Source organism: Gymnoscopelus braueri (assembly GCF_963280865.1).
Source record: "Gymnoscopelus braueri genome assembly, chromosome: 16".
Lineage (NCBI taxonomy): Eukaryota > Metazoa > Chordata > Actinopteri > Myctophiformes > Myctophidae > Gymnoscopelus > Gymnoscopelus braueri.
Genome location: NC_137616.1, coordinates 48313395 through 48325877, shown reverse-complemented (window position 1 = coordinate 48325877; position 12483 = coordinate 48313395). Strand labels below are relative to the sequence as shown.

The window sequence follows — 12483 nt, the reverse complement described above, 5'->3', positions numbered from 1 at the left end:
GCCTCGCAGCGCGACTACTTTTTGGCTGAAGTTCTCCTCAGAAAAAGGACACTAGGGTTCAAGTGGTTAATGTAAAAAAATTAAATAATCGTATCTCAAAGATTTTGTGGCCCCCCTGTAGTAGCTCTGGGGACCCGCTAGGTGTCCCGGACCCCCTGTTGAAGACCCCTGGCCTACTTGATCATACTACAGCGTCACACGAAAAGCATCAAAGGTAGCAGATCTACAAGCTCAAAACGCGGCGCGAAGCGACGCGTTTTGAGCTTGTAGATCTGCTACTTTTGGACATATGAGGTTTCCACCCTAACAGAGACGATATGAGGTTGTAGAGTTTTTTTTTACAAATCCAAAAGGAGACTAAATAAACGTGGACGGTGATCAAAATGACTCACAGAATGACTCACCACAGTCATTACAGTGGAGGACGGGGATGCTTAATAAACAAAACCAGAACGCTGAATAAATACAGACTCACACAGAACTCCTTCCAATCTTTTCCGTTTATTTCTTGAAAGCAAAAAAAAAAAAAAAAGCGTGTGTCCCACCAAAGCATTTATCCCTCAACGCTCCCAGGCCGCTCTTTTAAAAAGGTTTCTAGAGATAGAAACAGCAGATGTGAACGTGCAGAGAGCAGAAGAGACACTCAGTGTCTCATCGCCCTGTTGGTGTTTCCAGCTTAAGACATAAATACTGCTATTGAAAACAAACCAAAACATACGCTGCCTGCAAGCAGGACACGACCTCAGTGGACATAAAGCCCCCTTTAGAGCAGTGCTTCTCAAACATGTATATGTCAGCGACCGTCAGACCCCCCGCAACCTGAAAAGATGACTCCATAAGAAAATTGCATACGATTATTTTTATGCCAAGTTTTCAGAATTTTACATTTTTAATTTTTTTTCTAAAACTTTGCAGATCTTGTATTTTCGAATAGCTGAAGAAATTATTTTGATGCAACAATAAAAATAAAAGGTTCCAGAGGACCCTGAACCCCACTTTGAGAACCACAGCCATAGAGTTGTTACAGTATGTCCCTAAAAGGTGAAGGCTAACACTTAGTTTGTATTATACTCCGTCGTTCAGCGGTGTTGCTCACAACGTGTTTCGGCAAAGCGACACCCTTGTACCATTAACCCATTAAAACCCGAGACAGCATCCGTGTCATTTCAGATTTTTCGTGTGGTCTATTCAAAAATAGCAGATCTGCAAGCTCACAGCGAGCTCTGCTATTTTTGAAAAATCTTTAAAGTGTTTTGAATAATTTTGAATATAACACAAATCTTATCTGGGGGGGTTTCCTGGCACATTACATTTTCAGATGGGGGAGGGGGGTCCACGGCCAAATACATAACATTTTGGGGGTCCTGGTGGCACAAAAAAGGTTTGAGAACGACTGATTTAGAAGACATTTTATTTTGTAGAATGAGCCTCAGGTCTTTATGGGTTAAGACAAGTACAGAATAAATCAGGTTTTAGATCAGGGGTCTTCAACAGGGGGTCCAGGACCCCTAGGGGGTCCTCAGAGTAACTACAGGAGGGCCGCCAAATCTTTCTTTTTACACTTAACCACTTGAACCCCATCACCCCTATTCTGAAGGGAAATAGCCGATCTACAAGCACACGACTGGCTATTTTCGGGCAAAGAGGTTTGGTATAGAGGGAGAAAAAAAAGAGCAGACAAAGTACAGAGCCAACGGTCAAGTTTACAAAGTATTGAGGGTTTAAGTGGTCCATTTGGTTCCATCTGTACACTCTCAGAGTTACATTAACATTGATTTTACAATATAAATTGGGGTCCCAGGGATAGAAATGCCATTAAATGGGGGTCCGTAGCCTAATGCATGTCAAACTGGGGGGTCCTTGAAATTATTATTTTTACAGCTAGAGCTGTAAAATTCTTCTCTTATGGGGGTCCCTGGCTTATCTTTTCAAATGGGGGTCCGCGGGCTAATAAGAGTCAATTTGGGGGTCCTTGACATGAAAAGGTTTGAGAACCACTGCTTTAGATCATGTGTAGGAGGAACTGTCTCGTTGCATTCTGGTCCCACTCAGTTAGTCCATGTTCTGCGTTGATAGGAGAGGACATAGAGGTTCGTGTTCTACGTTGATAGGAGAGGACATTGAGGTTCATGTTCTACGTTGATAGGAGAGGACATAGAGGTTCATGTTCTACGTTGATAGGAGAGGACATTGAGGTTCATGTTCTACGTTGATAGGAGAGGACGTTGAGGTTCATGTTCTACGTTGATAGGAGAGGACGTTGAGGTTCATGTTCTACGTTGATAGGAGAGGACGTTGAGGTTCATGTTCTACGTTGATAGGAGAGGACGTTGAGGTTCATGTTCTACGTTGATAGGAGAGGACATTGAGGTTCATGTTCTACGTTGATAGGAGAGGACATAGAGGTTCGTGTTCTACGTTGATAGGAGAGGACGTTGAGGTTCATGTTCTGCGTTGATAGGAGAGGACATAGAGGTTCGTGTTCTACGTTGATAGGAGAGGACGTTGAGGTTCATGTTCTACGTTGATAGGAGAGGACATTGAGGTTCATGTTCTACGTTGATAGGAGAGGACATAGAGGTTCGTGTTCTACGTTGATAGGAGAGGACGTTGAGGTTCATGTTCTGCGTTGATAGGAGAGGACATAGAGGTTCGTGTTCTACGTTGATAGGAGAGGACGTTGAGGTTCATGTTCTACGTTGATAGGAGAGGACGTTGAGGTTCATGTTCTGCGTTGATAGGAGAGGACGTTGAGGTTCATGTTCTGCGTTGATAGGAGAGGACATAGAGGTTCATGTTCTGCGTTGATAGGAGAGGACGTTGAGGTTCATGTTCTGCGTTGATAGGAGAGGACGTTGAGGTTCATGTTCTACGTTGATAGGAGAGGACATAGAGGTTCATGTTCTGCGTTGATAGGAGAGGACGTTGAGGTTCATGTTCTGCGTTGATAGGAGAGGACGTTGAGGTTCATGTTCTGCGTTGATAGGAGAGGACGTTGAGGTTCATGTTCTGCGTTGATAGGAGAGGACGTTGAGGTTCCTCAGTGGTTGAACTTGATGTGTTGGACGCCGTAGCGCACATTGTTCTTAAGTCTAGGGTGGCTGATGGGCATTCTCTTCTTACACCACTTCAGACCTTTCTTAAAGATGGGCTTCACCGTGTCGATGGACCAGCGCGTCATGTATCTGTACGGGTAAAGAAAGAAGAAAATAAAGAGTTCAAACAACAGAGAGACGATGGCTGGAATGAAATAAAGAGTTCAAACATGTTGTCTGCGTAGCAAATGAAAACTCTCTCTCTCTCTCTCTCTCTCTCACACAGACACATCAAAGATTTACAATTGTCATTTTAGGCATTTAGCAGACGCGTCTGTGGGTATTTTTTGTGAATCTTTGAACATATATATTTTTAAAGCCAACATTTTTAACTGTTGGGGGTCCCTGGAACAAAACATTTTGAGATGGGGGTCCATGGGCCAAATACGAACCACTGATATTATAGCAACATAAGTTTTTTTCAAAAACTGTTTTGAAATTTGTAGAATCCCCCAGAGGCAACATTTGAGTTACAAATGTTTGCTTAAAAAATAAGAATATATATATTCAAAGATTTGCACACATTTTTCACGATTTAAAAAAGAAAATTGCAGATCTACAAGCGTGCCGCGCTATGAGCTTGTAGATCTGCTATTTTTGAATAGCCCAAACAGTATAATATCAAAACATTTATAATCCGTAGACTATACAAACTATATAGGATGCCAGGTCAACACATGAACCTGGCATGTCTTTAATAACATGCTATCTAAATAACAAAGATAATCACCTGTTGAGTATTGGTTTGGGCTTGGGGATGTGACCCTCTGGAAGAGCGGGCTTATGGTCAGGAAGTAGACCTGGAAGGGAAGTAAAAACATTTTAAGTACAATGAATGGGAAACACAAAAACGTAGAATGTGGCGATAAGGAGGTTTCTGCTAATTATTAAGTCCTAATAACCATCTGGCTTCCATGTACAACTGAAAAGGCTTTCAGACAGCTAAATTAAAGCTACAATCCGGGACTTATTTCTACAAATAAAACGTTATTGTTCAACAATATATATATTTTTTTTACCTTTTTTAACTAGTTCTTCCAAATAAAGTTGTTTTTATCTTGCTTCTGTAAAAGCGACTTTGAGTACTTAAAAAAGGCGCTATATAAATCGTATGTATTATTATTATTATTATTACCACCAATCTGTATGGTAGTTATGGAGTTTAATCTTGCGTAGCCAGACGATCACATACCGTATCTGCTTCTTGATACATCTGGTAAATTCAATGAATGGACTAAATTGCTTGGAAGAGAACTGCATTGTTGTGTGGCGGCGTGCAGGTGTGGCGACACCTGCACACAACCTAAATATCACTCATGCTTAAAGGAGGAGTTCACCCAAAAAATGACTTATTTTCTATCAATTGCACACCCTATGAAGCCTTGAATCCATGGATTCTTTTTTGTTTTTGTCGCATTCTTAAGCTAATAATTTGATTCCCGTCTCCTACCGGCTAATGTATCCGGTAGGAGACACAAAGTAGATTATTTGTGTCTCCTACCGGAAATACACACGGTCATCAAATTATTGTCTTAGGAATGCCACAAAAACAAAAATAAATCCATGAAATCAAGGCTTCATGGGGTGTGTAATTGATAGAAAATAAGTATTTTTTTTGGGTGAACTCCTCCTTTAAGAGAGAGAGAGAGAGAGAGAGGGTGACACTGACCTGCTCGGTGAGCCATCTGCACACAGATGGCGACCTTCTGATGTTCCTCTGGACAGAGACCAGTGATCCTCTTGGGCAGCATGCCTCCGTCTGACCTGATGAACTGACGCAGCAGCAGGACGTCCTGAGAGAGGGAGTGAAAAACACAGAAGGACAACATAGTCAATATATAGAGCAGCGGTTTTCAACCAGTGGTCCGGGGACCACCAGTGGTCCTTGAGGGAGTACCAGGGAGTCCCCCAGCAAAATGAGTTAATAGCGTCACAATCATTTTTAACCACTTAGCTTTGGCTATTCAAAAATAGCAGATCTACAAGCTCATAGCGCGGCACCGAGTGCCACGCGATGAGCTTGTAGATCTGCTATTTTTGAAAAACCTTGAAAAAGTTGTGCATATCTTTGAATATTTATATTTCTTAACACATTAACCGCCAAGAACGTAGTCCTACGGTCCGTTAAATCCAACTGTTAAGCGCCGAGACCGTAGCCCTACGGTCCACGGTCTTTTCGCGCTATTCACTTCCGGGTTCACTTTCGGAATTTTTTTGATCCACTTCCGTTTCCGGTTTGATGACCGGAAATAGAATTATTTGGGATCCGGTTTTGACGATCACGTCCGCTCTCGTTCTACAGACGAAACTGAAACTCAATTCTCTTCCTGTAGTTTTTTCTCCTCGCATTTCACTGTTTAACGTAATCCGCTCTAACTACAACATGGATGCCCCGTTTGACACGTGGTCTTCACTGGGAGATACAGTGAGATGTCGCGGATGTAAACAGACCGTGTAGAGCTCAATCTTAAGGATTTTAACAAGATCTATGGCGACATGAAAAAAACTAAAAAACAACAAAAACACCTTGGCACTGGTGAGTACATTATGAGATTAACCTCTGGCGGTCGATGTGTTAAAGCGAAAATTAACTGATATCTTTGCTTCTGGGGGTCCCTGGCACACAACATTTTCAAATGGGGGTCCGCGGCCAAATGTATATCAATTTAGGGGTCCTTGGCATGAAAAGGGTTGAAAACCACCCATATAGGAGGAAGGAACCTCTGGACCTGGCACACAGCTTACATAGAGCATCTATCTCACTGACAATCAGGCCACAGATCCACTTTGAACTTTTTTTTTTACCTTTGGGCAGCACTTCAAATTAACTAACCCAAAGTAAGAGACTGCTGCACCCCATCAGTGTTGATTTCGTCGACTAAAACTATGACGAAAAATGTTCGTCAACTACCTTTTTTCACTGACGAAAACTAAATCAAAACTAAATCAAAACTAAATCAAAACTAAATCAAAACTAAGCTTTGATGACTATAACTAAGACTAAATATATTGTCAATTTCGTCAACAAATAAAAACTAGACTAAAATGTCAGTGAGGGATCTAGTGGAGAAGAGATCCAGTAGAACTAAAAGACATGTTATTTTGTGTTTGCTAGCGCTCGGGTGTTGCGTTCTGAAAATAGCAGATCTACAAGCGTTGTGAGCTTGTAGATCTGCTATTTTCAGCATGCAACCAAGTGTAAAATCAGCCATTATGACGCCATCAAGGCACCGCCAACATACATTTTAGTCGACTAAATCAACTGTAGATTTAGTCGACTATAATCTTATGATATTTAGTCGACTAAAACTAGACAAAAACTTAAAGATTTCAGAAGACTAAAATATGACTAAAACTAAATGGAATTATATTCAAAAGACTATGACTAAAACTAAATGAAAATTTGCTGTCAAAATCAACACTGCACCCCATAAAGGGGGTGGGGCCTGTCGCAATTATTTGAGATAATCGTTAATTATTTTTGCATAATTGTCATAATCGTCTCCATGGTGAAAAAAGCAGACGTACTGTAGCAGATCTACAAGCTTACAACGCGTCACAAAGTGACGCGCTGTAAGCTTGTAGATCTGTGTAGCGTGCAGATCTGCTATTTTCACAATATTTATCTGTGGAGCTGAGTCAAACTAAATGTAATGCCTCGACTCCTACAGTTCCAAGTGCTTGTCAGGGTGGGGGGTCCCCAGTTCAAATATGGTTATTTTGGGGGGTCCCCAGTTCCAATATGGTTATTTTGGGGGGGCCACAGTTCAAATATGATTATTTTTTGGGGGGTCACGGCCTGAAAAGGCTGAGAACCACTGCTGTACATCAGTGGTTCTCAAACATTTTCATGTCAAGGACCCCCCAATTGACACTTATTAGCCGGCGGACCCCCATTTGAAAAGCTAAGCCAGGGACCCCCCATAAGAGAAGATTTTTACGGCTCTAGCAGTGATTTTCAACCATTTTAATTTCAAGGACCCCCCAGTTTGACATGCATTATAGGCTACGGACCCCCATTTAATGGCATTTCTATCTCTGGGACCCCAATTTATATTGTAAAATCAATGTTAATGTAACTCTGAGAGTGTACAGATGGAACCAAATCTGTACACTCTCAGAGTTACAGACCAATAGGGGTCCATTTGGTTCCTAACTATCCATCATTTAGCTGGGGACCCCCTGGAACTCCCTCAAGGACCCCTGGGGGTCCCCGGACCCCACTTTGAGAACCACTAGCTGTAGTTGACACAGGCGTACTTACGGTGTAGTCATATCTGTGCTGTAGGTTCCATCTGTAGATGGGACACTTGGCAGCAGGGTTAGGAGGTTCTGCTGCGGGTGGACCCTCCACTGTCACCCCCTCAATCTGGAACAAACAATAAATCTAATTAGACTAATTAGCTCTTCGTTGTTGTCGGGCAGAAACCACTTATCTCCATGTTCTGACTTTTTGTGTTTTCTTCGTAAATTAAAGTAATACTAGGTAACGTTTTCAACAAAACTAAAGTTAAATTGTATATCTTTTGTGAGTGGCAAAAGTTTCACAACACTCACTCCATGAATTTCACCCCCGGAAGCCTTTTATTTATATATTTTCTATTGAACGGTGTCGGGGGGGACTTTCCCGGGAAAATGACGTCATCTGGCCGGAAAACGGAGGCGGAAATGCACTGGTTTCCTGTTTGGCCAGGAACTACCGCAACGGTTTCCTGTTTGGCCAGGAACTACCGCGCTAATAACAAAAAGGAACCTCACGCTGATTTTAAGAGAATGTAGGATTGGAAGATCGAAAAAGAACAGAAAAAGAAAGCACAGCTCATGGTAACTAATGCTCCACTGGCTAAGAGAAACGATCCGCAGATAGTATAAAACAATTAAAAGAACGCTTTTTGAAACGCTTCCGGCTTCCGGTGAAAACAAATGGAATTCTGGGTAATCGAGGACTACGGAAATTGTATGCAGTGACGGTAGTGACCAGCAGAGGTTGCTAAAAATCGTTATTTGTGAATCTGCATTGTACAACTTTAATGCCCTCATACTAACAGCGTCATACAAAAGCATCTAAAAGTAGCAGATCTACAAAGCTCGAACCGCGGCACGAAGCGACACGCTTTAACCCTTTAAGACCTGGAACGCATCCGTGTCACCTTTTACACTTTGGCTATTCAAAAATAGCAGATCTACAAGCTCGTAGCGCGGCACCGAGTGCCGCGCTACGAGCTTGTAGATCTGCAATTTTTGAAAAATCGGGAAAATGTGTGCCAATCTTTGAATATATATCGTTTCAAAGCGAACATTTTTAACTCTATACTTTGCTTCTGGGGGGGGTCCCTGGAACAAAACATTTTGAGATGGGGGTCCGTGGCCAAATACATGTCATTTTTGGGGGTCCTTGACATGAAAAAGTTTGAGAACCACTGATATAGAAACATAGGTTTTTTTTCAGAATACTGTTGGGATTTAGAAGACATTTGTAGAATTGGCTTCAGGTCTTAATGGGTTGGGCTTGTAGATCTGCTACTTTTGAATTTGAATCCTGAAAAGCAACAGTTTTGGACATAATGAGGTTTCCACCCGACAGAGAGACGTCTTGAACATTGTTTCTATCACTTCTCAGTTCATTTGTCTACAAGTGCTACACAGTCACACATGCTTGTTGTCACAATTATTATGGATGAATTGAATGCACATGGATGGACCCCAACGGAAACAAGCCATATTAGTGCTTTCTTGGGTTTATTCCTTTTTGGCATCCTTTTGTATGGAACTGTACTTTTTTTTGCAAACTGTTTTCAAGTATTCAATCAATCAACAACAGCCAAAACACACACACACACTAATGTTTCATCAAACACAATTTCACTTACAGTCGTGGTTTGTCCCTCTTGCTTCTCCACCACTGTAAGAACAGACAATGCGGAATGTTATTATTATTATTACTATTACTCTGGGCATCAAGTAGACCCTCCAGAAAAATGCGATTATGCGATCGCAGAAGCGCATCACATCGCATAATATGCGCTTCGCATCGCATATTTCCGTATATTTCTTCTCTTCACATATTTTGCATTTTTCGCAACTCTTCATATATGCATATTTTGCATATTGCCGCATATTTCACACCGTTCCGCATATTTCGCAACTTCCCGCAATTTGACCGCATATTTCATCGCATATTTCATCGCAAAATGAAGTATTTTAGCCCGCATAATCAAGGATTTTTGCCCGCGTTTTTCTAGAGGGTCTAATCAAGAGACACATTTACTAAAGGGAAACGGCTTGGCTCCAGGACTTTACATTCACTATATACACAATGGACATGTGACACCCAGGGGTCCTTGAGGGGGTCCCAGAGGATTTCCATTAAAAAAAACATTAACAACAGTTTTTAATTATTCAAGTATTTAATTTTCCGGGCTATTCTAAAAGTACAAGCTCGTTGTGAGCTTGTAGATCTTCTATTTTTCGAAAAATAATGACAGCTGAACTCTTTCACTTATCCCTCCCTGTGGCACGAAATATTTAAAAAAATGGTGGTCCTTGTCAAATACATCATATCAGTGCTGTGGTCCTTGTCAAGGACAGTGTTGCCAGATTCTGTGAGAGAAACAAGCAACCAGGTCTAGGAAAACCAGCCCAAAAGAAGCAACTATGGGCCACATGAGCACTTTTAACATAATACATCAGCTATTTGAAAATAGCAGATCTACAAGCTCACAATTGAGCTTGTAGATTGGCTATTTTCAAATAAAATCTTCTTTAAAGCAGATCTGGCAACCCTGGTTAGTTAGCTACATGCTAGCCTGGATGCTAACCCGACAGAGCAGTGTTTTATAACGGTTTAAAGCTCTCACCTTGTCTGACTCCTCTGCTCTGGAAGGATCCTCCTAACACAGACAGCCGAGGAGGAGGAACACACAGGATCCTGCCCGCGGTGGTCCCCGGGGGTCCCCGGGTGAGGGGACCGCCGCCACACACAGAGCTCCACAAGGACCTCAGCACACAGCGCGCCGCCATCTTGGATTGTTGTTGACCTTCTGTCTTCTTCTTTTTCTTCTTCTTCTTCTTCTTCTTCTTCTTCTTCCGGCTGCCTGTCGCTCTAGAGGAGGAGGAACTTGGAAGGAGCGGACAGCGACGCTGGTGGTCAAAGAGAGTCACTGCAGGGTAAAACGTCAGTCAGCCACAGTGTTGCCAGATTCTGTGAGAGAAAACAAGCAACCAGGTCTAGGAAAACCAGCCCAAAAGAAGTGACTATATGGACCACATGAGCACTTTAACATATACATCAGCTATTTGAAAATAGCCGATCTACAAGCTCACAACGCGTCGCGATGCGACGCGTTGTGAGCTTGTAGATCGGCTATTTTCAAATACAATCTTGCGGGGAAATTATAACAATCAGATCTGGCACCCTTGGTTGCCAGCTGTATTGTAATGTTGTTGTTGCTACATGTAGCAACTTATAGATACACGTGACACAGTGTTACAGTGACTGTACTGATGTCTGAGGACCAGAGAACTCCTCACTCATGTGTTATCAGCTCAATAATTCAGTGTTTTAATGACACCTGCTGTCTTTTTAAAACCTGTGACATTTATGCTTAAAATGCTAAATAAACACAGAGAGAGATTGGCGCCACTTTCAACAAATATATCATCATTCACAACACCTGTGTGACGTCACTGTGTCTGTGTGACAGAATGTAACCTTAACTCCATGGTGTTCAGACCAAAAGAGGTGAGTTTAAGAGTTTACTTTTCTTCCAGTAGGTTATTATTTCCATTGACCAGGAACAGGGCACTATGGGCAGTAATAATAGTTTTTTATTTATTTATTCTAGGCTACTTGATTTCTTCGCTTACATTTATTATTGTCTTTATCAAGACAATAATAAATGTAAGCGAAGAAATCAGGTAGCCTAGAATGACCAACTAATTTAGGATAATGTGTGTGTGTGTGTGTGTGTGTGTGTGTGTGTGTGTGTGTGTGTGTGTGCACTGCGTGCGTGCAGGCACTGAAGTCATGGTTGTTGGCATTTCTTTTATTCCTTCCATTTAGCTGACATTAAAGAACCTCCAAATGGTGTGCAAAATGCAAGCAAGGTGGAAAAGTAACCCCTTTCACAGCAAAACGGCAAGTAAGTGATGAAGACATTAAGTTTGGTATTTAATTTCAGTCAATGACAAATATTTCCATACAAGACCTTCATGTATTATCAATGTGAAAGAGCAGAGTTCAAGAACAATAGCCTACTGACTGTTTTGTATGTTTGTTTTGTTAATTATTTGAATAGTTGTGATCAATCCTGCCCATAGTTTAGCGGGGTAAATGGTAAAGCAATTAGATTAAGGGTGCGTTCGGATATTGCACACCGGAGCGCACTCGCCTATTAGTTTGTATTGGCCAGTGCGCTCAGTGCTGTATTTCCGAACGCACCCTTTATAACACACATACCTTTTTATTATGATTTTTTTGAAATGCCACTTTATCTGCTCAGGTCAGGCCTCTAGTTGTCAGTGTTATTACACTTCAGAGGTCACTGTCGAAGAGTCAAATCCTGTGTCCTGCAGTGGAGTCCGATATGAACTGAACCGTTAGAAGGTGGTACAGTACAGTACAGTACAGCACAGTACAGTACAGTACAGTACAGTACAGTACAGTACAGTACAGTACAGTACAGTATACAGGGCAACTGGTAGCTCAAGCCGAAGAAGTAGGATATGGGTCTGGATCCTGAGTGGTGTGGAAGGAGAGCTGTTATAAATGTGGTTGTTCTGAGACTGCACTTCCTTTTATGCTGACTGATAGAAATGATGCTTGTGTCATCCCAGTGATGTCATGATGAGTCAGCCATAAATCTACATACAGTATGGATTTCCAAGGTTAGCCAAGCCATGCCCAAATATGGAATTCATGATGTGATGTGTCAGCCAGCTCCATGTATGGAATGAGATGGTTAATTGTACTCAAATATGGAGTTCATGAAGTGGACTGCTTCACAGGGATGTTTTGAGCACACTAGAGTTCAGGCCACGTAGCGGACATATATGGGCATGCCCCCTTTTGTGCACACATATGGAGCTGACTGATTTGTTTGAGCCTGATGCCATGACGACACATTGAGGTTAGACAACAAACTCCATATTTGGGCGTACAGTAGCTGCATTTGGGAACTCCTTATATGGTTATGGCTGATGTCAGAGATCCGTGGCCAGTCCGCCTCTTAATAAAGAAATATATAAATGTTGACGCCGCATTGAACACCGGCTCATGTCAACATCACCGCCACATTATCTGCAGCAGCTCGCTAAGCTCCAATGGAAGAAATATTCCATCCTGAGTTATGAGACTAAAACTGTTTTCTATTTTCGAACCATTACTGTT

At 41.9% G+C, this 12483-nt stretch overlaps 1 protein-coding gene across 1 annotated transcript; it reads right to left on the bottom strand.

Annotated features, from left to right (window-relative positions):
* Positions 1-2201: 2201 nt before the first annotated feature.
* Positions 2202-10124, bottom strand: mrps18a (mitochondrial ribosomal protein S18A). Its single transcript, XM_080453837.1, has 6 exons — positions 9953-10124; positions 8966-8997; positions 7360-7464; positions 4765-4888; positions 3826-3895; positions 2202-3185 (listed from the first exon to the last, which is right to left on the bottom strand). The coding sequence occupies exons 1-6, from the start codon at positions 10113-10115 to the stop codon at positions 3041-3043; spliced, it is 639 nt and encodes a 212-aa protein (XP_080309963.1). The 5' UTR covers positions 10116-10124; the 3' UTR covers positions 2202-3040.
* Between the last annotated feature and the right edge of the window lie 2359 nt (positions 10125-12483).